Here is a 24,538-nt window from a genome sequence, read left to right as displayed (position 1 = left end):
CAAAGCTGGTGACATTAGGACTTTTATTTCAGGGATAAGTTTGGGGGTGGTTTCTCTTTTTTCCTGGATGACTCTGCCATCCCCCTCTTTGATGAAGCCACTTCACATTTCAGATCCATGAAAACCAAGGGATAAACCTCCCATCCTTGGCACTTCTCTCCGTATAGCATCTCTCTTTGGAGAGGGAATCTTCAAACTTGACTTCCAATGGGTCCCTCCATGGAAGCAGGAGCAGCATCATCCCAAATGGGTCATTCCAGACCCATGGAATCAACACCACAGAGGCTTTAGGGAGCAAATTGTTGAGATTTAAAGGAACCCATGCTACTAAAATTGACAGGAGCTCCTCACTCAGTCCTCTGAAGGGAAGCTGCCTCCTCTGGAGTGCTGAATGGGGAGGGGGAGAATTCCAGGCAATGAAGCAGAATTCATTGAAGTTTTTGGGAATGTGGTTAGTGGAAAGACATCTCTAATAATGCTAAAAAAAATAAAATAAATCAGTCTTTCCTAGTGAAATAGAGGTGGGTTTCAGGGTGCAGAGGATGTTGGTAATTATTTTGAAAGATCCAATACTTGCCTCTGCTCTGTAAAGCAATGATAAAAATAATCCCAGCCTGCCCAGGAGGGAGATTAAAGTCTAAAAGCTTGTGAGGGTCTCATGTGCATTGATGAAGAAGATGGAGCTGTTGGAGAAAGTCCATGAAAATGGTCAGAAGGCTGGAAAACCTCTGCTGTGAGGACAGGTTGAGAGAGTTGGGGTTGTTCGGCCTGGAGAAGGCTCTAGGGAGACTGTTAGGTTTTGAGTGCTTCCCAGTACTTCCCATTTCAAGAGCTTTCATTTTTAGTTTCTTGTAATTTGGCTGCTCTTTCCTTGCCAGCTGGGGCTAGAGATTTCTATATATTTTTTTAAAAATGTGTCTAAAATACTTTTTCTTTCTGAGAAAGACCTTAGAGCATCTTCCAGGATTTGAAGGAGGCCTGTAAGAAAGACAGGGACAGATTTTTTTTTTAGGAGGGCCTGTGGCAATAAGACAAGGGGTGATGGTTTGAAATTGAATAAGGCAAGAATTAGTCTGTGTATCAGGAAGAAATTTGTTAGTGAGGGTGGTAAAATGCTGGCACAGGTTGCTCAGAGAGGTGGTGGATGCCCCATTCCTGGAGACATTCAAGGTCAGGTTGGATGGAGCTCAGAGCATCCTCATCTAGTTGAGGAGGGGGGTTGGATTAGAATCATAGAATCATAGAATCATGGAATCATAGAATTGGCTGGGTTGGAAGGGACCTCAGAGATCATCGAGTCCAACCCTTGATCCACCGTTGCAGTTGCTAGACCATGGCACTCAGTGCCACATCCAGTCTCTTTTGAAGTATCTCCAGACACAGAGAATCCACTACTTCCCTGGGCAGCCCATTCCAATGCCTGATCACCCACTCCAGAAAGAAATTCTTTCTAATATCTAACCTAAACTTCCCCTGGCACAACTTGAGACCCTGCCCTCTTGTCTTGCTGAGAGTTGCCTGGGAAAAGAGCCCAACCCCCCCCGGCTCCAACCTCCTTTCAGGGAGTTGGAGAGAGTGATGAGGTCTCCCCTGAGCCTCCTCTTCTCCAGCCTCAACACCCCCAGCTCCCTCAGCCTCTCCTCAGAACATCTGTGCTCCAGTCCCTTCCCCAGCTCAGTTGCCTCCTTTGGACCTGCTCCAGCACCTCAATCTCCTTCCTGAGGGGCTGAGGGGCCCAGAACTGGACACAGGACTCAAGCTGTGGCCTCACCAGAGCTGAGCACAGGGGCAGAATCCCTTCCCTGGACCTGCTGGCCACGCTCTTCCTGAGCCAGCCCAGGATGCCATTGGCCTTCTTGGCCACCTGGGCACACTGCTGGCTCATGTTCAGCTTCCTGGCAATCCAGAAGATTTAGATTTAGAAGATTAGAAGGTTTAAAGGTCCATTCCAATCCAAACCATTCTGTGATTCTATGGTTAGGACTCCTGATCCTCAGTTTCTAATTATTTTGATACATGCAGTTTTGAAAGGAAGAGTAATTTCTGGGAGAAACTCCTCTGTGTTAAACAGATGGCATCAGGGAGATGAAGAGATTCTGCAGGAGGAGATGGCAAACATTTTGTGTTAAAATATCCCCAGAATCAGCAGGGCTGTTCTGGGTGTGCAGGAATGGGATCCTAAAATGAAACAATAACACAAAATAAAAATATAGCATCATCCAGACATCCAGAATGCAGGATGATCTCAACTTTATCCATATGCACAGGGATTTTTTTTCACTGATATCCCTAGATTTAAGCTGCCATATCCTGCTGTTCAATTTAGAGATGGGAAACCCACCTGTAGGAATCAAGTGACCAAAACCAGAAGGAAGTGAGGCTTTTCCAAGAGATTTCTGGCATCCTGAGTGTTGTAGGGGAGTTTTATTTTTTTCCCACTGTGTCTCAAATTGAGCAGTCAGTGATTTTTGGACAAATAAACACAAACTGTGCCCAGTTTCTGAATTTTTACCAATTCTCTGTGTTTTTTGTTCCTCTCCAGCCATTGATCTTTGGCTCACCAGGAATTTCATGTTGTTTGGTTGTTGGTTTGGGTTTTTTTTAAGGCTTTCTTATAGACTTTTTCCACTCCATGTAGCACGTGTTGGCACAGTCTGTGGTCATTCCCATGGCTGCTGCTTGGCTCTGGGATGTAGGAATGGCAAAGGCAACACGTTCAGAGTGATTTAAATGGTTTAACTAAATTGGAGTCTTCCCTTTCTGTTTTCCAGATTTATCCAGGAGATAGAACATGCCATGGAGCTTGGCCCAACCAAGCAGTGTCCCCTCCGTGAGTTCCTCACCATGTACATCAAGAACATTTTCCTCAATCAGGTCCTGGCTGAAATCAACAAAGAGATTGAAGGTGTCACCAAAGCATCTGATCCCCTGAAAATACTTTCTAATGCAGATACCATGAAGATCCTTGGTGTGCAACGACCACTCCTGCAGGTAGGAGCTGAGTGAGCTGCCCATACATCCATTTATCTTCATATCTATCCATGACCTGACTGTATATCCAATGAGGAAAGACATGGATCTGCTGGAGCCAGTGCAGAGGAGGCCCTGGAGCTGCTGGGAGGGCTGGAGCAGCTCTGCATCTTCCTCCAGGCTGAGAGAGTTGGGGGTGTTGAGGCTGGAGAAGAGAAGGCTGCAATGGGGAGACCTTAGAGCACCTTCCAGTGCCTGAAGGGGCTCCAGGAAAGCTGGGGAGGGACTTGGGACAAGGGCCTGGAGGGATGGGACCCTGCGAGGGGGAAGGGTTTCCAGCTGGGAGAGGGGAGATGGAGAGGAGATCTTGGGCAGGCAGGGAGGGAGGGAGGGAGAACTTGTTTGGGGTGAGGGTGCTGAGCTTTAGAACCAGGTTGCCCAGGAAAAGAGTCTCTGCCCCATCCCTGGCAGTGTTCAAAGCCAGGCTGGATGGGGCTTGGAGCAATCTGGGAGGGAGGTGTCCCTGCCCATGGCAGGGGGGGTTGGAATGAGCTGAGCTTTCAGTTCTCTTCCAAGCCAACCCATTCCAGGCTTCTATTTCTTGGGGAGGGAGGGAGGGAGAAATTCTTTGGGGTGAGGGTGCTGAGCCCCTGGGTGCCCAGGTTGCCCCCAGAAGCTGTGGCTGCCCCATCCCTGGCAGTGTCTCAGGTCAGGTTGGATGGGGCTTGGAGCCCCCTGGGCTGGTGGGAGGTCTCCATATCCATGGCTTGGGTTGGGACTCGATGATCTTGAAGCTCCCTTCCAACTCAAACATGTTCCAGCATCCTTTCTCTACCCCTGTTCCAGTGTCACTGCTGGTTTAGTCCTTCCTCTCCCAGTGTCTGTGTCCATGTGGGCAGCTTTACATCCCTTTAGCACAGAATGTCAGTGCTCTGGGGTTTTCCTTCTGCCAGAGGGAACTTTGCTGTTGCTAAACCCATCAAGCAAACAGCAATCTTGGCATCTTGTCCTTCTCCAAGCACCTCATAGCCAGTGCAATAAGGTTACCAGCTTCCTTAAACCCTTATCAAAGAAGTTGTTTTCCTAGATTTTTAGGACCTGTGTCCTCTAGAAGTTCTGGGGACACTTGCAAACCATTGAGCCATGAAATCAGACAAAATTGAGTCCATCATCAGCAAATTCGCAGATGACACTAAGCTGGGGAGGAGTGTGGATCAGCTGGAAGGCAAAAGGGCTCTGCAGAGGGACCTGGACAGACTGGAGAGTTGGGCTGATTCCAACGGGATGAGGTTCAACATTCCAAGGGCCGGGTCCTGCACTTTGGCCACAACAACCCCATGGGGAGCTCCAGGCTGGGCACAGAGTGGCAGAAAGGGACCTGGGAGTCTGGATTGCCAGGAAGCTGAAGAGGAGCCAGCAGTGTGCCCAGGTGGCCAAGAAGGCCAATGGCATCCTGGGCTGGCTCAGGAAGAGCGTGGCCAGCAGGTCCAGGGAAGGGATTCTGCCCCTGTGCTCAGCTCTGGGGAGGCCACAGCTTGAGTCCTGTGTCCAGTTCTGGGCCCCTCAGCTCAGGAAGGAGATTGAGGTGCTGGAGCAGGTCCAAAGGAGGCAACTGGGCTGGGGAAGGGACTGAAGCACAGATCCTATGAGGAGAGGCTGAGGGAGCTGGGGGTGTTGAGGCTGGAGAAGAGGAGGCTCAGGGGAGACCTCATCACTCTCTCCAACTCCCTGAAAGGAGGTTGGAGCCAGGGGGGGGTTGGGCTCTTTTCCCAGGCAACTCTCAGCAAGACAAGAGGGCAGGGTCTCAAGTTGTGCCAGGGGAGGTTTAGGTTGGAGATGAGAAAGAATTTCTTTCTGGAGAGGGTGATCAGGCATTGGAATGGGCTGCCCAGGGAAGTAGTGGATTCTCCGTGTCTGGAGATATTTCCAAAGAGCCTGGATGTGGCACTGAGTGCCATGGGCTGGGAACTGCAGTGGGAGTGGATCAAGGGTTGGACTTGATGATCTCTGAGGTCCCTTCCAACCCAGCCAATTCTATGATTCTATGAAAATCCTCATGCCAAACTACCAGGTGGAGCAAAGATGAGATCTGTGTGTCCCTAATTGCTGAGATCTTGTTGCAGCTTTGTTGCTTCCCCAGCCAGATAAGAGAAATTTGGCTTTGGAGTTTTTATGTGAGCAGTTTCTTTTCAAACAGCTTTTTTTTCAGCTCTGGTGTCAAGTGGTAATAATAGCAACCAACAGTTTGTATCCCAGCTACAGGGGTAATGAGACAGTGTAAACCCCCCCCCCAAAAAAATCTGAATTATATGTGTTGTGTGGGACTGAAAGGAATGAACTGATTGCCAGCTCTGAGTCTTGCTGTGATTTAGGTCAAGCTCTTTTAATCCTTTTAAATTATTCCCTCTTATCTGTAAAATTGTCTCTTCAAGGAGGAATAATATTTGTGAAGTTCTGAGGGAGCAGTAGGCATCTCCCAAGGTTTCTTTGGCCACTCTCTGACTTCATTTATGCCTGTAAAATGTGTTTATGGTGATATATAACAATATAATAAATAAATATTATTAATAAATATATATATAATAAATAATTGCTATTATTTGGGGGAAATCAGGAGGATTTTTGCATGTATTGATGGTCACTGATTCGATGGAAGTTTTTCCTGACTTTCCACAGTCCTTTCCTATGAAGCATTTCCTCAGTGTTCAGAAGTGTCATGGATATGGGATGATCCTTTCAGAGGCAAAGCAAAGTTGGGTTCTAGTTTGGGTTTTCAGAAGTCTTTAGAGGAGAACAGCTTCTTAGAAAGGGACCAAAACTGTTTTTATGTGGTTTAGAAAATCTCTGTGAGTTAAAATGATGGTTTGGAGCAGCACAACCTCCCTGAATAATTTTCTTCCCAAGGTAAAGCTTTTAACAACCTGCATGGAAACTCAGATGTTGAAACTGAAAAATAGAGGTATAAAACCTGTTGTACATCATTACCAACATCAACCTTGTTTCTGAGTGTGCAAGATGCAAGATGGCATTACCCTAGGAGCAGGTTATGCCTGGGTACATCATGTTGGTCCCTCTCCTGAGCTGAAAGTGGATTTGATGGAATTTATCTCTTTTGTTTTTTCTTTTTTTTTTTTTTTTAACTCTTGGCACAGCAAAAGTAGCACTGAGAGGTGTCAGATTTAGCAGGGAAAAAAACACCCAAACATCATGAGATGAGCAGAAATCTGAAACCAATTGGATGATGGTTGGAGATGAAGAACTCAAATACCTTGGCTGGGCAGGGATGGAGGAGCAGGGCAGAGAGGGGATGTGCTGGGGAAGAAATTATAAGGTACATTCTCATTTTTCACTTACCTACAATGCCAGTAATTCCTCACCTTTGCAAGTGTTCAGGAAAAAAAGAAATCTGCCAAATCTGTGACCCTTGTAGAAGTCTTATCCAGGGTTTGAGGAGTATGTCAAATATTTTATTGAAGAGTTTGGGGTTTTTTTTGAGAGATCTGGGAATAACTAGGGGTGGTTTAGATTGTATTTTTTATCATTTACCTTTTCTTTTTGTTTTTTGGGACTTAAACTGAGTGCAAACCCAAGCTGAGCCTGTGCAGACCTTACTGAGCACTGAAAAGACTTGATGGTCACATTAACATGTAAGCTCTGGGGGTTGTTATCTTTATGAATTTGCTTTAGATTCTTTATGTGTTAATGTATTTTTTGTGGTTTCATTTGTAGCCATAAAAATATCACTATATTTTCTTAAAGTTCATTTGGGGTGGATGACTCAGACTGGCTTGGAATTCTCTCCTCCAGTTCCTGTAATTTGTTTCTCTTGATGGATGGAAATTGTTTTAAACTGGAATTATTCTTGGTCAAAATGTACAGGGTCAGAAGGTCTGCCTGTTCCTGACATTATAGATGGGTCATTTGGGGAAAGAGAAGAAAAATTGCTGCCTTTTTGAACCAAGTCATCCAAATAGCTCCCTAAAATAATTTTTATTGATTTTACATTAAAAGAGGGGGTTGGAAAAAAAAGAAAAAAAAAAAACCAACAAATTCTGCACCGCCAGTGCTGGAGCCTGAATATTTTTTGCCCTCATCACCTCCAGAATAGGATGAGAATATTTTGTGTGTAACATAGAATCATAGAATCATAGAATTGGCTGGGTTGGAAGGGACCTCAGAGATCATCGAGTCCAACCCTTGAACCACCGTTACGGTTGCTAGACCATGGCACTGAGTGCCACATCCAGTCTTTTTTTAAATATCTCCAGACACGGAGAATCCACCACTTCAGTGGGCAGCCCATTCCAATGACGGATCACTCTTTCCGTAAAGAAATTCTTTCTAATATCTAACCTAAACTTCCCCTGGCACAACTTAAGTCCATACCCTCTTGTCTTGTTGAAAGTCGTTTGGTAAAAGAGCCCAACCCCTACCTGGCTACACCCTCCTTTCAGGTAGTTGTAGAGAGCGATGAGGTCTCCCCTGAGCCGCCTCTTCTTTAGGCTGAACAACCCCAGTTCTCTCAGCCTCTCCTCGTAGGGTCTATGCTCGAGTCCCTTCACCAGCCTGGTTGCCCTCCTTTGGACCTGCTCCAGGATCTCGATATCCTTCCTGAACTGGGGGGCCCAGAACTGGACACAGTACTCAAGGTGTGGCCTCACGAGGGCTGAGCACAGGGGCAGAATCACTTCCTTGGACCTGCTGGCAATGCTGTTCCGGATACAGGCCAGGATGCCATTGGCTTTCTTGGCCACCTGGGCACACTGCTGGCTCATGTTCAGCTTCTTGTCGATCCAGGCTCCCAGGTCCTTTTCTGCCTGGCTGCTCTCCAGCCACTCTGTCCCCAGCCTGTAGCGCTGCATGGGGTTGTTGTGGCCAAAGTGCAGGACCCGGCACTTGGCCGTGTTAAACCTCATCCCGTTGGAATCAGCCCAACTCTCCAGTCTGTCCAGGTCCCTCTGCAGAGCCCTCCTGCCTTCTAGTTGATCAACATGACTGAGCCTTGCACCTCTCTCCCAGTGCTGTTCCTTTTTCCTCCTTGGCATTTGTGGAGGGGTTTGTGGTTCAAGCCTCCCCCTCCTTTCTATCCTGAAGATCTTTCTGAAGCTCCCACAGCAGGAGCTGGGGCTGTGATTTGAACACGACTCAAGAATTTATCAGCCCCCATTTGCAGGGTTTGATAATAGCTGCTTTTTGATAACTATCAGCACATGTTGGGACTGAATTAGTTTGTAGATAAGAGGAGGTTTTTCTCACATCCTGTGCCATCGTGTCCTCACAGATAAATCATCCATTTCTGTAAAGATTGTGCTTTAAAAAAAAAATAAAATATATATATATATAAAGATTGCAGCTGCCCTTTGTAAATATTCCATTTGAGTAGGAGGATGGTCTTGTTTGCCATCCTTCCCTCTTTAAATCCTTTTCCTTTTTTAAGAGTGACTGAATAACTATGAAACTAATTTGTCTCCAAATGACTCCGTGTTAAACTTTGTGCTGGAATTGTTGAAATCAATACTAAATTAGGCTACAAACAGCTCTTACAGCCTGGTCTTGTACAGGTCGTGTGGAGGTGATAAATCTTTCCAGCTAGGTGGTCACTACTAATACTGTCCTTCAAAATGGGTTGCACCTGTCTCTGCCCAAGAAAAACTGAAAAGAATTATAAAACCACAGAATTCCAGCTGGGAAGGGACCTCCAGGATCAGCTGCTCCAACCCTCCTCATGTTATTGTTGAGCTGAGATGTCCCAGCACCCACTGAGCTGAGACTTCAAACTTCCCAAAGTGGGGGAATCCACCTTGGGAGACCATTCCAGTGTCTGACTGTCCTCAGAGGGAAAAATTTCCTTTTTGTGTCCAATTGGAATCTCCCCAGGAGCAACTTGTGCCCATTGCCCCTTGTCCATAGGATTTCTTGTACTCAAGGAGTCTCCATCACAGAATCACACAGAATCACAGAATCCTAGGGGTTGGAAGGGACCTCGAAAGATCATCTAGTCCAACCCCCCCTGCCAGAGCAGGGCCACCTAGAGTACATCACATAGGAACGTGTCCAGACGGGCTTTGAATTTCTCCAGTGAAGGAGACTCCACAACCTCCCTGGGCAGCCTGTTCCAGGGCTCTGTCACCCTTATAGGAAAAAAATTTTTTCGAATATTCAAGTACTTTTAAGTACCAGAACATCATAGAATCATAGAATCATAGAATTGGCTGGGCTGGAAGGGACCTCAGAGATCATCAAGTCCAACCCTTGATCCACTCCCACTGCAGTTCCCAGCCCATGGCACTCAGTGCCACATCCAGGCTCTTTTGAAATATCTCCAGGGACGGAGAATCCACTACTTCCCTGGGCAGCCCATTCCAATGCTGGATCACTCTCTCTGTAAAGAAATTCTCTCTAATATCTAACCTAAACCTCCCCTGGCACAACTTGAGACCATGCCCTCTTGTCTTGTTGAAAGTCGTCTGGCAAAAGAGCCCAACCCCCACCTGGCTACACCCTCCTTTCAGGGAGTTGTAGAGAGTGATGAGGTCTCCCCTGAGCCTCCTCTTCTTTAGGCTGAACACCCCCAGCTCTCTCAGCCTCTCGTCGTAGGGTCTGTGCTCGAGTCCCTTCACCAGCCCGGTTGCCTCCTTTGGACCTGAAAGGAGGATGCATGATCATCATGAGGTCTCCCCTGAGCTTTCTCTTCTCAAGCCTGAACAGACCCAGTTTTCTCAGCCTCTCCTCATATGGAAGATGCTCCAGTCCTCTGATCATCCTTGTGGCTCTTCTCTGGACCCTTTCCAGCCTGTCCACATCCTTTTTGTAGAGCAAAGGCCAAAAATAAATGCAGTGCAATAAATGCACCAAGCAGAGCAGGATGATGACTTCTCTTGTCTTTGCTGGTGATGCCCTTGTTGATGGAACCCTCCATCCTCTGGGTTTGCTTTGCTGCTGCTCACACTTTTTGCTTGTGTTGAGCCTGTTGTCCACCCAGGCAGACCAAAAGGTCCAAGTTGCTTTGATCTTTCTCCTCCAAAGCATCATATTGTTTTTTTTTTTCCCTTTAAACCATCAACACAACCGTTGTTTCTTACAGCGGCTTTGTGGAGATGATGGGTGTCAGAGTTTTCTTGCCAAAAGCTCCAGTGGCTGAAAAATCCAGCAGGAAAAACTCCTTCAAAAGTCAAGAGTTTGCAGGATAATGAGTCACTGGAGCTAATTACCCCACCACTTATCTCATGCATGAAGTCACTCACTTGTGGCTTTCCAAGGAGACATCACCAGTAGCTTCGGCGTTTTTTTGTCCCATCCAATTACTGGTTATGAAGAAGAGGAATGGTCACATTGAGAGGCATTTAAGTGAGTCACCAGTGGGGGTGGGTGCACATTCTCATAGCAAATGGATGTTATTATTTATTAGTTTAAAAAAATCAGTTATTTTTCCAGGCTGGCTTCCAACAATCAGAACTAAGGAGGGGATGTGGCTGATCAATTGGTGTTTTCCCCTTCAAGGACAAATGGGACTTCGAGGCAGCACCTGTGGTTTTACTCCTTGTATTTTAATTTTTTTTTTATTATTATTATTGACATGGGGGCTAAAACAGCAAGGAGTGCTTCACATCTGCTTTCACACCCTGTGGGGTGTTTGTTTCCACTGCAAAACTGAAATGTCAAGAGTTGAAGACTCATCCATTGGGGCTGAATTCCCAGCTGAATCTTCCAGTTTGAAATGAGAGACTAAATTCCCTGTGGGAATCTGAATCTCCCTTTTGGGTTCCATATTTCTTGAGGCAATTTTTCCTCTGGGGGCAGCGGGGGAACATTTAGAGTGGTTACTGCTTTTTGTGGAAGCTTTTACAAGGCTCCCATGCTAAGTCATCTGCAGCTTTGTAAGTTCTCCACTGAGGCTGATCATGGACCTTGAAGTTACATAAAAGCAATTGCTCCCTTTAGGCCAACTGCTATGGCACTGCTCCAATTTATTGTAAAAATCAACTTTAACTTGCACATTCAGTAAAACCCAGGTAGGAGATGTCTTGAAGTTAAATATGGGCATATTGAAGCAGCACGCCTCGCAGGCAGAATTATTTTCTTCCTCTCTGGAGCCTGAAAAGCAAAGTTGAGCTCCACAAACCATCCCACAGATCTGACTCACATTTGACCTGAAGAAAACACTCCCACATTTGAGGTCTCTGTAACTTATTAATCCCTGCAGTTGCTGGATATCTCTTCTATAGCTGGGTGCAATCTTGCACTGAAATCAGCCAGAAAATATATAATCCTTGTTTAGAGCATTAACCTGAATCCAGGTTCATGGTTCCCATCTCTCATGACCTGAGGTGGTCTTGGCCATGTGGTTTCTATCTGGAATATCTGAGGACCACTCTTCTATTTAAACAAACTCTTTGAGAGCTGCTAAAATCACAGCTGCTCTACCTGGAACCACAGAATGGTTTGGGTTGGAAGGGACCTTAAAGATTATCCAGTTCTTACCCCCTGCTATGGGCAGGGACACCTCCCACTAGATCAGGATGCTCCAAACCCCATCCAACCTTTCCTTCAACAGTTTCAGGGATGGGGCAGCCACAGTTTCTCTGGGGCAACCTGTTCCAGTGTCTCAAAACCTTAACACTAAAGAATTTCTTCCTTCTTACCTTCTTACCTTCCTTCTTCTTACCTAAATCTCCCCTCTTTCAGTTTGAAGCCATTGTCCCCTCTCCTGTCACTACCTGGCCATTGGGAAATGGCCCATTACAAATTAGAAATTTAAAAACCTAAGTCTGGATTGAAAACAGTGAGAACTGGGGGCAAAAATCTCTTTGGTCATCATAGTCCTACTTGAGACCACCAACTATTTTTGGTGATCTCAACAAGTATCTGTCATATGATCCCAATTTTTGACCCCTAGCAGCATAGATTGTATTTGAACTCCAGAAGTGATGGATTACCACTATTTCAAGATCTTTAATACACCATTTTTGATCATTTATATACCAAGTATCATAACCATGTTGGTTAGAAGGAACCTCCAGGCATTGATCTCATCTGCCTGAACCAAAATCTGGCCAACACCACATCAGATCCTCTGGCCACCAGTTCTGTATTACTCACCTTCTGGAAAGCTTTTTCCTAGCCACAATTTTTTGGCTGACATCCCTTATCACATCCCATCTGTCTGATAGCAGACCAGGAGCCTTCATTTAAGCCATGTATTACTTTTATTTGTGGATAAATGGAGCCTACACAAGGTTTCAGCTCTTGCATCTGCCTGTGAATGTGAATAACTATAATAATAATAATACTAAAAATAATAATCCAGTGGCAACATTATGGCCTTCCCACTCCCACCTATGGTTGTATCTTGCTGGGGTTAATCTCTGCTTTAAATTATTTTGGTGTTCTTAAAACATCCCATCCCATTTTGTGCTGCTAAGGTCAGGCTTGCCACGGTGGTGATGACACTACAGGAAAAAAAGTGTGGATGGAGGAGCTGTGTCAGTGAGCCTAATTAAAAGAAGTTACAGGCAAAACAGACCAGCTAGTTAAAAAAGGTCACCCAGTCTTGTATCTCTTAACAATTACATTGTGGTTTTGATTAAGAAATCTGCAGTGTTTTTTTCAAGAGTTTAATTTAATTGGTAAAACTTGCTGTTCAAAGACTGACTTTCTGACACGTTTTTATTTCTGTATCTGTGCCTTTGGAGTGCATCAGCCAACATCATTCCTAGGGTCCCAGAGTTAATACTTCAGGGTGAATTCATATCATGGGCTTCACTTGCTCAGGGTTGTGTCTGCTGGGTGATTTTTAGGAGATTCCTTGGGCTGGGAAAGCTCCACTTCCAACTTGGAGCAGCAGCAATGACCATTGCTCTCATCCTCCTTGGGTACCAACAGCTTCAGGTTGGAAAAACCCAAGCTCCTGAGCTCCTGGTGCTGAGAAATTTGGCTGGAATGGTGTCAAACCTTGTGTCTGCAGGGGAGGTTGGAGGACGTGGACCAACTCCTGGCTCTTTCCATCTTCCTGCAGGAGGATTTTGGGGAGAGAAGTAATGGTTTCTGACACATCTGCTGACAGGGACTGAAGAGTATTAGCACTCTGTCAATCCCATCAGCCAAGAGCTGCTTTTTTTTGAGATTTGTTTCATTTCACTGGCTGGTAAAAGCATCCTCAGTCTTTGGCCTGCATGGGAAGGGTGAGGGGGAGGAGGATGGCCAAAGTGAATCCACAGGGATTCTCTAAGGGAATGGGATGCTCTAAGGGAGCAGAAGGGACATGAAGACCTTGAGGTCACCCTGGGAGCTGGAATATGGGTGTGAGGAGATATTGGCTCTGGGTTTTTTTGTTTTTCTGGTTTTTTCTGGGTTTTCTGGTCTGATAAGTGGGACTCAAGCTAAAGTGAGAAGAGAAACGATCTCCAGTTCTTGTGTGCTGGAGGTGGCCAAAAAAACCAAAACCAACAAAAAAAAATAGAGAGAGAAATAAAAAATATCTGTTTTCTCAGCCTTGAAGATTGATGTGTCACTAGCAAGTCCTGTCTGTGTCATTGTAATTCCCTGTACAGCTCCTGGATTAATCCTGTCCCTGCAGACACAGTATCCATTCAGCTGGTAGGGCTTTTTATCCCTTCTCTTTTGCTTCTGAATTTATATGGGATTTTAGGGTGATGAGAGAAACTACATGCATAGTCTGCCTCATTCTTTGCCCCTCTTTTTGATAGGGTTTGTTGTAAAATCCTGCAATCATCATGCACACAATGATTTCTGGCTTGGCCAGAAGATGAAGGGAGGAGGTGGGAGATGCACTGGCTGGGAATGCCTCCAGGATGCTGAACCCATCATCAGGGGGGATGCAGGGGAGCCTCAATCCTGCAAGATTAACTCTTTGAAGGGAACTTTCCTATTCTGACATTTCCAACATTCACCCTCACCCTGGGCTGGGCTGGCTCGAGTAATCACTGCGTGGGTAAAACCACTAAAACTTAGAATCATAGAATCATAGAATTAGCTGGGTTGGAAGGGACCTCAGAGATCATCTAGTCCAACCCTTGACCCACCGGAGCAGTTGCTAGACCATGGCACTGAGTGCCACATCCAGTCTTTTTTTAAATGTCTCCAGGGACGGAGAATCTACCACCTCACCGGGCAGTCCATTCCATAGCCTAATCACCCTCTCCGTGAAGAAATTCTTTCTAATATCTAACCTAAACCTCCCCTGGCACAACTTAAGACTGTGTCCTCTTGTCTTGTTGAAGGTCGTCTGTGAAAAGAGTCCAGTTCCCACCTCGCTACAGCCTCCTTTCAGGTAGTTGTAGACAGCAATGAGGTCTCCCCTGAGCCTCCTCTTCTTCAGGCTGAACAGCCCCAGCTCTCTCAGCCTCTCCTCATAGGGCCTGTGCTCGAGTCCCTTCACCAGCCTGGTTGCCCTCCTTTGGACCTGTTCCAGGACCTCTACATCCTTCTTAAACTGAGGGGAAACTTCCCTGTAAATGATTTTATTTTACATTTTTTTCTTCCTTTTTTTTTTTTTTTTTCCTCCAAAAATTGAGAGTAAACCACCTGGCTCTGCCCCAACCTCAGCCTCCCAGGCCTTGATTGATTATTTTAATTACCAGAACAAGCCAGGCAGGCTCTTTCAGCAGTCCTACTGCACTTGTAAATCCTCATTTTACCCCCCATGGCTGAGCCCACTGGTGGGAACATCCCCTCTTATCTTTCTGTCCAGAGGAGAAACCATTTAGCTTGGCCACCTTCCTGTTTGTTTAAAGCTTCAGCTGCCCATTTCTCATTTGTAACCTCATTAAATGAACATCCATGGCAGGAGAGCAGGTCCTGGGGATGCCAAGGCAGTCCTGGCCTTCTCATTAACCCAGGGGCTGCTTCTCCAAACCAAATGTGAAGTTTCAGAGGCAGCCACCACTTCGCAGATGACACTAAGCTGAGGGGGAGTGTGGATCAGCTGGAAGGCAGGAGGGCTCTGCAGAGGGACCTGGACAGACTGGAGAGTTGGGCTGATTCCAATGGGATGAGGTTCAACATTCCAAGGGCCGGGTCCTGCACTTTGGCCACAACAACCCCATGGGGAGCTCCAGGCTGGGCACAGAGTGGCAGAAAGGGACCTGGGAGTCTGGATTGCCAGGAAGCTGAAGAGGAGCCAGCAGTGTGCCCAGGTGGCCAAGAAGGCCAATGGCATCCTGGGCTGGCTCAGGAAGAGCGTGGCCAGCAGGTCCAGGGAAGGGATTCTGCCCCTGTGCTCAGCTCTGGGGAGGCCACAGCTTGAGTCCTGTGTCCAGTTCTGGGCCCCTCAGCCCCTCAGGAAGGAGATTGAGGTGCTGGAGCAGGTCCAAAGGAGGCAAGTGGGCTGGTGAAGGGACTGGAGCACAGATCCTGTGAGGAGAGGCTGAGGGAGCTGGGGGTGTTGAGGCTGGAGAAGAGGAGGCTCAGGGGAGACCTCATCACTCTCTCCAACTCCCTGAAAGGAGGTTGGAGCCAGGGGGGGTTGGGCTCTTTTCCCAGGCAACTCTCAGCAAGACAAGAGGGCAGGGTCTCAAGTTGTGCCAGGGGAGGTTTAGGTTGGAGATGAGAAAGAATTTCTTTCTGGAGAGGGTGATCAGGCATTGGAATGGGCTGCCCAGGGAAGTAGTGGATTCTCCGTGTCTGGAGATCTTTCAAAAGAGCCTGGATGTGGCACTGAGTGCCATGGGCTGGGAACTGCAGTGGGAGTGGATCAAGGGTTGGACTTGATGATCTCTGAGGTCCCTTCCAACCCAGCCCATTCTATGATTCCATGATTCCCCCAGCTCTTTTTTTCCCTCCAACTGCTTTTTTTTTTTTCCCCGAGGTTTTTCTTCAATTTTAAACCAATGTTTTGACTTCACTAGGGTTGTTTCTCTGATGGATGACCAGAGCTGGAGTGTCCAGGATGCTCTTAGCATCCTCTTGGGAGCACCTACCAAGGCAATATTTGCTGAACAGCACTTCAGGGAGATCCCTATCACTCCATCACCATCAACCCTCCAGGAATTTCTTCCATAACTTGTTTTTTACTTGGAAAATTTAATTCCTTGGTTTTTAGAAACTCAGCAGTGGTTGAGTTTGGGCTCTGGTTTTGGACTCTCTGTGCACCCTTTAGCTGAAGGTTGTGGCTATTGGAACAACACAGATTTTTTCCCCCCTTCCCTGAAACCCAATCTCATGCAACAGATTTCAGAGTTTCTTCAGCTTTGCTGGGTTCTTGCTAGGCTCATTGAAAGTCATATTCTTCATTCTTTTTTTTTTTTTTTCCTTGCATTTGAAGCCTGGGCCCATTTCATTTAAGAAGAATAACTCTAATTTCTAGGGTTTGAAATGTTTTCCTAATCAGAAGTGCTGGATGAGAAGAGCCATCACATTTTAAATAATTGATGGCTACTTTATTGAGTTGTCAGCACTAATTCATCCTCCTTTTGAAGTGCTCAGATGTTCAAAGGAGTAATCCTTTTACAACCTGCTCATTTTTTGAAGAAAAGTTCATTCTTATAATTACTTTTTTCCCTTTTTTTTTTTTTTTTTCCCCCCCACTTCTGTGTAATTGTGGCTGTGTGGTGAGGGGGAGGGTAAAAAGTACCTTCCAGTTCCTGCAGGTTTTAAAATGCCTTTATTACTCCTTTTGCTGCTAATTTCTCTGCCTCTCTCCTTTTGCAGAGATTTAATTATACCTGTTTTAAAAAGTGCATTTTGAAATATGACACTGAGTCCTCCTGGAGAACAAAAGGGAGATTAATCTATCGTTAAAAGGAAAGGTAAAGGAGCTCTTTTATTTCATTTTTTATTTTTTTTTTTAAATGCCAGAGGCTGCCCCTCCCATGTCAAGCAGCATTTTGGTGGGAGGGTTGCAGAGAAGTAGCTGTGATTTTGAAGGAAGGGGATTGTCAACATATTTAAATTTAAATTTAAAAATAAAAAAGAGATGCAGAGATGCTGCAAGAGGAGTTTTCTTTCTAGCATGGTGGATTTCCCCTCCTCCCCACTGCTGGCAGAGAAAAAGGGCTTTGTGTATAAACACTTCTCGCATTTTTAAGGGGGTAATAACTTTCTAAATTATATCTGGAAGAATTGAGAGTAGGCTGTAAATGAAAAGTTTCTCCTCTTGGTACTAATTATAATTATCCCCCTTTTCATGTAAAAATAAAATACAAAATAAAATAAAATGAAATAATGTAAAATAAAATAAATAGAATAGAAGAATAGAATAGAATAGAATAGAATAGAATAGAATAGAATAGAATAGGAGTAAATAAAAAAAATAAAATCTTGGGTTTGTTCCTGCACACAAAGCTGCCAGAATGGGAGTTTTTTTATTTTGCCAGTGATCTGCTTTTCTCATGTGAATTTTTACTTATTGGAACTTAAGGTAAAATCTTCCCTTTCCATTCTGGTGGCTGGTACAAGGTTCAGGAGCCCCAGTTCTGGTCATTTTGGGCCTGATCCAGGCTGTGCTGAGGAATTGAACCCATTGAGGTGGGCGTTTTAATTCAAATATTCAGGGACCTTGTGTCCCTGTCAAGTGAACTGCTCCATGGAGTGAAAATCAAGTCAAATCATAGAGCTCTATGGGAGAGCCCTGCCATAGGCTGTGTTATTTTAATTAATTAGGTGCTGATTAGAGCTGCTGGAAAAGGTAAAGAGAACTGAAGAGCATTGGGTTTGTGGAGATCATAGAATCATTGAATCATAGAACTGGCTGGGTTGGAAGGGACCTCAGAGATCATCAAGTCCAACCCTTGATCCACTCCCACTGCAGTTCCCAGCCCATGGCACTGAGTGCCACATCCAGGCTCTTTGGAAATAGCTCCAGACACGGAGAATCCACTACTTCCCTGGGCAGCCCATTCCAATGCCTGATCACCCTCTCCAGAAAGAAATTCTTTCCAATCTCCAACCTAAACCTCCCCTGGCACAACTTGAGACCCTGCCCTCTTGTCTTGCTGAGAGTTGCCTGGGAAAAGAGCCCAACCCCCCCTGGCTCCAACCTCCTTTCAGGGAGTTGGAGAGAGTGATGAGGTCTCCCCTGAGCCTCCTCTTCTCCAGCCTCAACACCCCCAGCTCCCTCAGCCTCTCCTCACAGGATCTGTGCTCCAGTCCCTTCCCCAGCCCAGTTGCCTCCTTTGGACCTGCTCCAGCACCTCAATCTCCTGCCTGAGGGGCTGAGGGGCCCAGAACTGGACACAGGACTCAAGCTGTGGCCTCCCCAGAGCTGAGCACAGGGGCAGAATCCCTTCCCTGGACCTGCTGGCCACGCTCTTCCTGAGCCAGCCCAGGATGCCATTGGCCTTCTTGGCCACCTGGGCACACTGCTGGCTCCTGTTCAGCTTCCTGGCAATCCAGACTCCCAGGTCCCTTTCTGCCACTCTGTGCCCAGCCTGGAGCTCCCCATGGGGTTGTTGTGGCCAAAGTGCAGGACCCAGCCCTTGGAATGTTGAACCTCATCCCGTTGGAATCAGCCCAACTCTCCAGTCTGTCCAGGTCCCTCTGCAGAGCCCTCCTGCCTTCCAGCTGATCCACACTCCCCCCAGCTTGGTGTCATCTGCAAATTTGCTTATGATGGACTCAATCCCCTCATCTAAATCATCAATAAAGATATTGAACAGAACTGGGCCCAACACTGATCCCTGGGGGACACCCCAGCCACCATTTTGATGCAGCCCCGTTCAGCACCACTCTCTGGGCCCGTTCCAGCCAGTTCCTGACCCAGCACAGGGTGCTCCTGTCTGATCCATGGGCTGACAGCTTTTTCAGGAGTATCCTGTGGGAGATGGTGTCAAATGCTCTCCCAAATTCCAATCTCAGCTGCCCTTGAAGTCAATGGATTTACACTGAATTTCTTCCAGTGCCAAGTGAGGTGAGGTCTATCCCATTAGCTCTAAATAATGTCTGTGCACAGTCATTTTAAAACATTAACAGACAAAAAAAATAAAAAATAAAAAAATTTGGTCAGTCAGCTGCATCTGACTCCTCCTGGCACCATCAGCCTCAAGAACCTCTGGAGTCACACAGCATTAAAGAAAAAAGCAGCTTGAAAATGAAGTAAATCAAAGATTTAAGCCTCCAAGGGAGCTCCAGGGCACTTCTAGCAGAAGGGATAGAGTTTTCTCTACTTAATTCTGTGTTTTTTCATTTGGGGGTGGTGTCAGAAAGTGTGGTGCAGGCAGCTTGCTGACGAGCTGAACATCCCTCTTTGGTGTTAACATCATATTTCATCTTTTTCTTTCCTTGCTGTTGTTTTCCGTGGCACTTTGCTATCCACAAAATAAATATTTGTGAATCACCATTCTTCTAGTTAGACACTTCAGAAGAGTGAAGATGTCCCATTTGCCTGGAGGTATTAACTGCAAAATCCACACGAGCTGCTGCCTTGGAGAGCTCACCAGCTGCTACTCCAAAAATAAAAATATTTCTGTGTTTTGGGTCTTCCTAGAGTTCCTGGCAGTGTTTTTTCCTGTTCTCTAAGTAGAAACACTTTATTTTTCCTATTTGTGTTACTGCTGATCCAGCAGATCAAGGTCTGGACACCAGGAATCATGGAATGGGGGGGGTTGGAAGGGCCTTTCCCAGAGATGGGGCTTCTGTTGCCTCTGCACAGTGTTTCATCATCTCATTTTTTAAAAAAAAATCTTGGTATCTAGTCTGAATCTCCTCTCTTTTAGTTTAAAATCATCTCCCCTTGTCTTGTTGCAAAAAAACTTTGTCCCCATATTTCCTAGAAGTCTCCTTTCAGCATTGCAAGGGCTCTCCAAGGACTCTCTGGAGCTTTCTCTTTTTTTGAGGATGAACAAACCCAGATTTTCTCAGCCTGGCCTTACATTTTTTTTTGATTCCTCTGGACCTGTCCCACCAGTTTGGCACAGGGAATCTCATTTTGGGATCCTTTTTAGGCAAAGCTCCAGATTAACAGTGACCCTGCTGCTCTTCCCTCTCCGCTCAAATCCTTTTTTTCCTCATTCCCAGGTGAAAGGGAGCAGCCAGCATTCCCCGTTCCTTTTGCATCTTGGGCTCCTGCTGGGTGGAAAGCAATGTTTTGGTATTTAGAGTCATCACTTTTCATGTGACCTTGGAATTTGGGGGTTTTGAGGAGATTTCCAGCTCTTTTGTGTATGGGATTTGTAGGAGTAATCAGAGCTTCATCCAGATTTCATCTCTGGTGCTCAGTCTGGCCCAGAAGTTGTGGCTGCCCCATCCCTGGCAGTGTCTCAGGTCAGGTTGGATGGGGCTTGGAGCACCCTGGGCTGGTGGGAGGTTTCCCTGCCCATGGCAGGAGGGTTGGAATCAGGTGATCTTTCAGGTCCCTTCCAACCCAACCCATTCTGTGATTCTGTAAAGCCACATCCATCACCTTGCTTCATGCTGCCTGACTGGGAGATCATAGAATCATAGAATTGGCTGGGTTGGAAGGGACCTCAGAGATCATCAAGTCCAACCCTTGATCCACTCCCCCCGTGGTTCCCAGCCCATGGCACTCAGTGCCACATCCAGGCTCTTTGGAAATATCTCCAGACACGGAGAATCCACTACTTCCCTGGGCAGCCCATTCCAATGGCTGATCACCCTCTCCAGAAAGAAATTCTTTCGAATCTCCAACCTAAACCTCCCCTGGCACAACTTGAGACCCTGCCCTCTTGTCTTGCTGAGAGTTGCCTGGGAAAAGAGCCCAACCCCCCCTGGCTCCAACCTCCTTTCAGGGAGTTGCAGAGAGTGATGAGGTCTCCCCTGAGCCTCCTCTTCTCCAGCCTCAACACCCCCAGCTCCCTCAGCCTCTCCTCAGAGGATCTGTGCTCCAGTCCCTTCACCAGCTTAGTTGCCCTACATGTGGATTAGATGCCTACCTGTGGATTGACCCCAGGCCGCAGTATTGCACCTCCCTCTTTAAACACTGAGTTCTTAAAATGACTCTTTGTTTCTCAGAAATCCTCATATTTTTTTGCCCAGTTTCATTCCCAGAATGTTCCTACTCTCTACCAAAGGGGTGGATATCCCAGTTCTTCAACACCTCCACTGCATCAGCACGTCGGTGCTTGTTCCCCATTAGTCCCTGCTGTGGCTTTTGCTGAATAAGAAGAAAAATATTTCTGTTACACAGAAATAAAAATTAAAATAAAAATAATTTTAAAAATCACCAAACCAAACAAAAAAAAAGGAAAAAAAAACCAACAAAAACCCCCAAAAAACCTCAACCCAAGCAAACAGTAGCCTGGTAATAACTGAGCTACTTTAATTTCCCCCTTCTTCATGGAACTGAATCTTGCTGGGGGAGACAAATCTTTCTTCTTTGCATTCAAGATACTGCTCCCAGAGGCAGGACCCCAGCAGAAGTGATCTCGAGTGCCACCTGGCTTCCCACTCCAGTTTTTTTCCCCTCTGCTTCACTTGTCAGCCTTATGGCTCCACTTTGCAGCCTGGCCATTGCCAGAGAGATCTTGCAGATCTGACAACATTCAGGAGACAAATTATCTCCATTCAGAGTTAATTTCTGTTTCCCAGCAGGGCTCTGCTGTGACCCTGCTGGGTTTGGAAATGCTGCTGTTTGGTTAATAGATGAATGTTTTGTGGATGACTGTGTCTGTGCTCTGCTGGTGCCAAGTTTGGCTTCCTCTTGCTCCTTCTCCTTCTCACTTGCAGCCAACATCACGAGGCCTAAATGGATTTATTCACAGGACAATAACTTGACTGTCATTAGCACGGGGAAAATAATGTCTGAGCAAGCAATCAAACAAAATGCTCATTCCCTACCATCCAGAACTGCCTGGGAGGTCTCTTAAAGATGCACTTGTAGGGAACCATCTGCTCAGAAAGGGAGATGGGGCTGTCAGGAACTGATGCACACATTAGGGATGGGAAGGGAAGGTCTATGGGATCATCCAGACCATTCAGGGAGTGGGGCTGCTCTTTATTGTTCTGCCCACTCTGGCTGGGGAGTGAGCAATGGCATCTCTGCTGTGCTTAAACATCTTTTGTAATGTGCTAACCCAGTGGGTGTTTCATTCCCCAGTTTGATCTTTTCCCTTCTTTTTCCTTCTTTTTATTTTATTTTATTTTATTTTATTTTATTTTATTTTATTTATTTATTTTATTTTATATTCCATCTAGGATGTGATTTTGGGGGGGAAAAACCAACTTCTTCCTTACCTTTGGCTGTATTTTGGAAGTTGGGTTTTGTGGGTGCACTGGTGGAGTTCCTGAGTTAGGAGCAGGTGGCTGCCAAACTGCTGACTAGTTCACTTAAGTAGTTAAGTAATTCACTGAGTAGTTCATACGGGGAGGAAATTCTTGAATTTGAGGGTGGGGAGAGCCTGGCCCAGGTTGTCCAAGGAAGTTGTGGCTGCCCCATCCCTGGCAGTGTCTCAGGTCAGGTTGGATGGGGCTTGGAGCACCCTGGGCTGGTGGGAGGTGTCCCTGCCCATGCAGGGGGTTGGGACTGGATGAGCTTTGAGGTCCCTTCCAACCCAAACCATTCTGGGATTCTGTGAAAATATAAAAGCCCCAAGTGCTGTTCCAGGGAGTGTTTCAGAGCTGCACAAACCAGGGGCATTTGGATCTCCTTGCATCCAGTGTCCATCAGGATGCCCAAAGATGGGAGAACTTCAGTCCTTCCATCAGCTGATTTAACTGACCCACTTGGGGGGTTCTGAACCTGCAGAAAGGGACAGGGCTGAAAGGACCCAGATGACAGAAACCTGACCCAAGCACAGCCCTCACAGAGATTATCCTGGGGATAAATTTCCCAGGATTGCTGTGGCTGCCCCATCCCTGGCAGTGTCTCAGGTGAGGTTGGATGGGGCTTGGAGCACCCTGGGCTGGTGGGAGGTGTCCCTGCCCATGCAGGAGGTTGGGACTGGATGAACTTTAAGCTCCCTTCCAACCTAAATCATTCCATGATTCTATGACAAAGGACTGGAATGAGCCCTAAAATCTGGAACTGGATTTAATGTAAGATTTCTCCTCTGGAGCCAGGCTGAGAGAGTTGGGGGTGTTGAGGCTGGAGAAGAGAAGGCTGCAATGGGGAGACCTTAGAGCACCTTCCAGTGCCTGAAGGGGCTCCAGGAAAGCTGGGGAGGGACTTGGGACAAGGGCCTGGAGTGACAGAACAAGGGGGAATGGATTTAAACTGAAAGAGGGAAGATTGGGCTGTACTCTTAGGAAGAAATTCTTTCTTGTGAGGGAGGTGAGACCCTGGCCCAGGTTGTCCCATCCCTAGAAGTATCCAAGGGTGTCAGGAATAACCTGGGCTGGTGGGAGGTGTCCCTGCCCATGCAGGGGGTTGGAACTGGATGAGCTTTAAGGTCCCTTCCAACCCAAACCATTCCATGATTCTATGAAATCCTTTGGAAGCAAAGGAAATGGGGTTTGAGGATTCTGATGTCTTCTTTGTCTTAGGGAGGCTACTGACTGGGGCACTGGTTCATGCAATGATAAAAGCAAGTTCAAGTCTTTCTTCTGATTGAATGGAGAAAATTTGGACTCTTTTCTGTTGGTTTCCTGAGCACTGAGACAGGCAGAGATTGGGTTTGTCTGTAAATATTCATTTCAGCTGTTCTAGAGTAACTGTGGAAAAGTCTGCTGGAAGGGACCTGAATTAAAACCCTCAGAAGTTGCCATGAAACCCAAAGTCCTCTGGCCATCCCTGGCAGTTGGTGTGTAAACATATAAATATATTATAAATATATATTTATAAATATAGGGGTTTTTTTCTTCTGAAAATGAAAATCAACCTTAGCCTTGCAGAATCCTCTGGCTCCAACTTGAAGGCAGCTCTAACCCATCAATCCCAGCTCTCAAGGGTCATGTCCAGCCCTGCATGCAAAGGGCTGTGTGAATGTGGCCATGAGTTCTCAACAAAAACCACTGCAGTCAGGTTTTTAGCAATTTTTTTAGCAAAAATACAGCTGCTGAGTGGCAGAAATGCATCTGGACTTAGTTGCTGGTAAGTGACCTTTAAAAACAGTTTGGGATATTTGAGATTTCTTTTCGTTCTGCTCTAATTCCTACATTTTGAAAAGAATCATCTGCAGATGAACCTCTGTTTTTTTTTTAAGGAAAAAAAAAGTCCTTTTTGACTAATTGAGGATGATTAAACAAGCTTGAGTTGGTCTTTAGTTTTTTTACAAGTGCCTCTGGAAAATGGCAACATGCAGCATTCCTGGAGTTTAACCATATTTTCATCTGGGCTGGCTTATGAAGAAGTCAAGCCACAGAAAACAATACAGTAAATTTAATTGCTGATTTTAATGTACTTTTGGATGCCTGAGTAGGAATTAAATCCATTGCATGTAATTAGCTGGACCTTCTTGAAGGGACTCTGCTCTCTCCCAAGATTGCTCTGGAAAATCCAGACTTCTTCATCACCTTAATTAGAGTTAGGTTAATGAAGACAGAGGGAGAAATGAGAATTGGGGTGCTCTAAGGTGAGGTTTGAATGACCTTCATCCTTCAGGCTACCTCTTATGTGGGGTTTTATCTTCTGGAAACCCAGCAGTGCCATGGATCTTGTCCTCTACCTTGTCATTTAGCCCTACAAACAACACCAAAATCTGGGTGAACTTTCCCATCT

The 24,538-nt window shown here is 46.1% G+C and overlaps 1 protein-coding gene across 2 annotated transcripts in view; it reads left to right on the top strand.

Moving 5' to 3' along the window:
• EXOC4 (exocyst complex component 4) overlaps positions 1-24,538 on the top strand; it is a 445,477-nt gene that overhangs the window by 308,893 nt on the left and 112,046 nt on the right. For both annotated transcript variants that reach the window (XM_030457542.1, XM_030457550.1), the window contains one exon: positions 2,772-2,991. In XM_030457542.1, the coding sequence (XP_030313402.1) occupies positions 2,772-2,991 (220 nt within the window). The remainder of the gene's footprint in view (positions 1-2,771; positions 2,992-24,538) is intronic.

This window comes from Calypte anna, chromosome 1, assembly GCF_003957555.1.
Source record: "Calypte anna isolate BGI_N300 chromosome 1, bCalAnn1_v1.p, whole genome shotgun sequence".
In the NCBI taxonomy this organism is placed as follows: Eukaryota; Metazoa; Chordata; class Aves; order Apodiformes; family Trochilidae; genus Calypte; species Calypte anna.
Note: the sequence above shows the minus strand (reverse complement) of the source record. Positions and strands in the feature narration are given on the sequence as shown.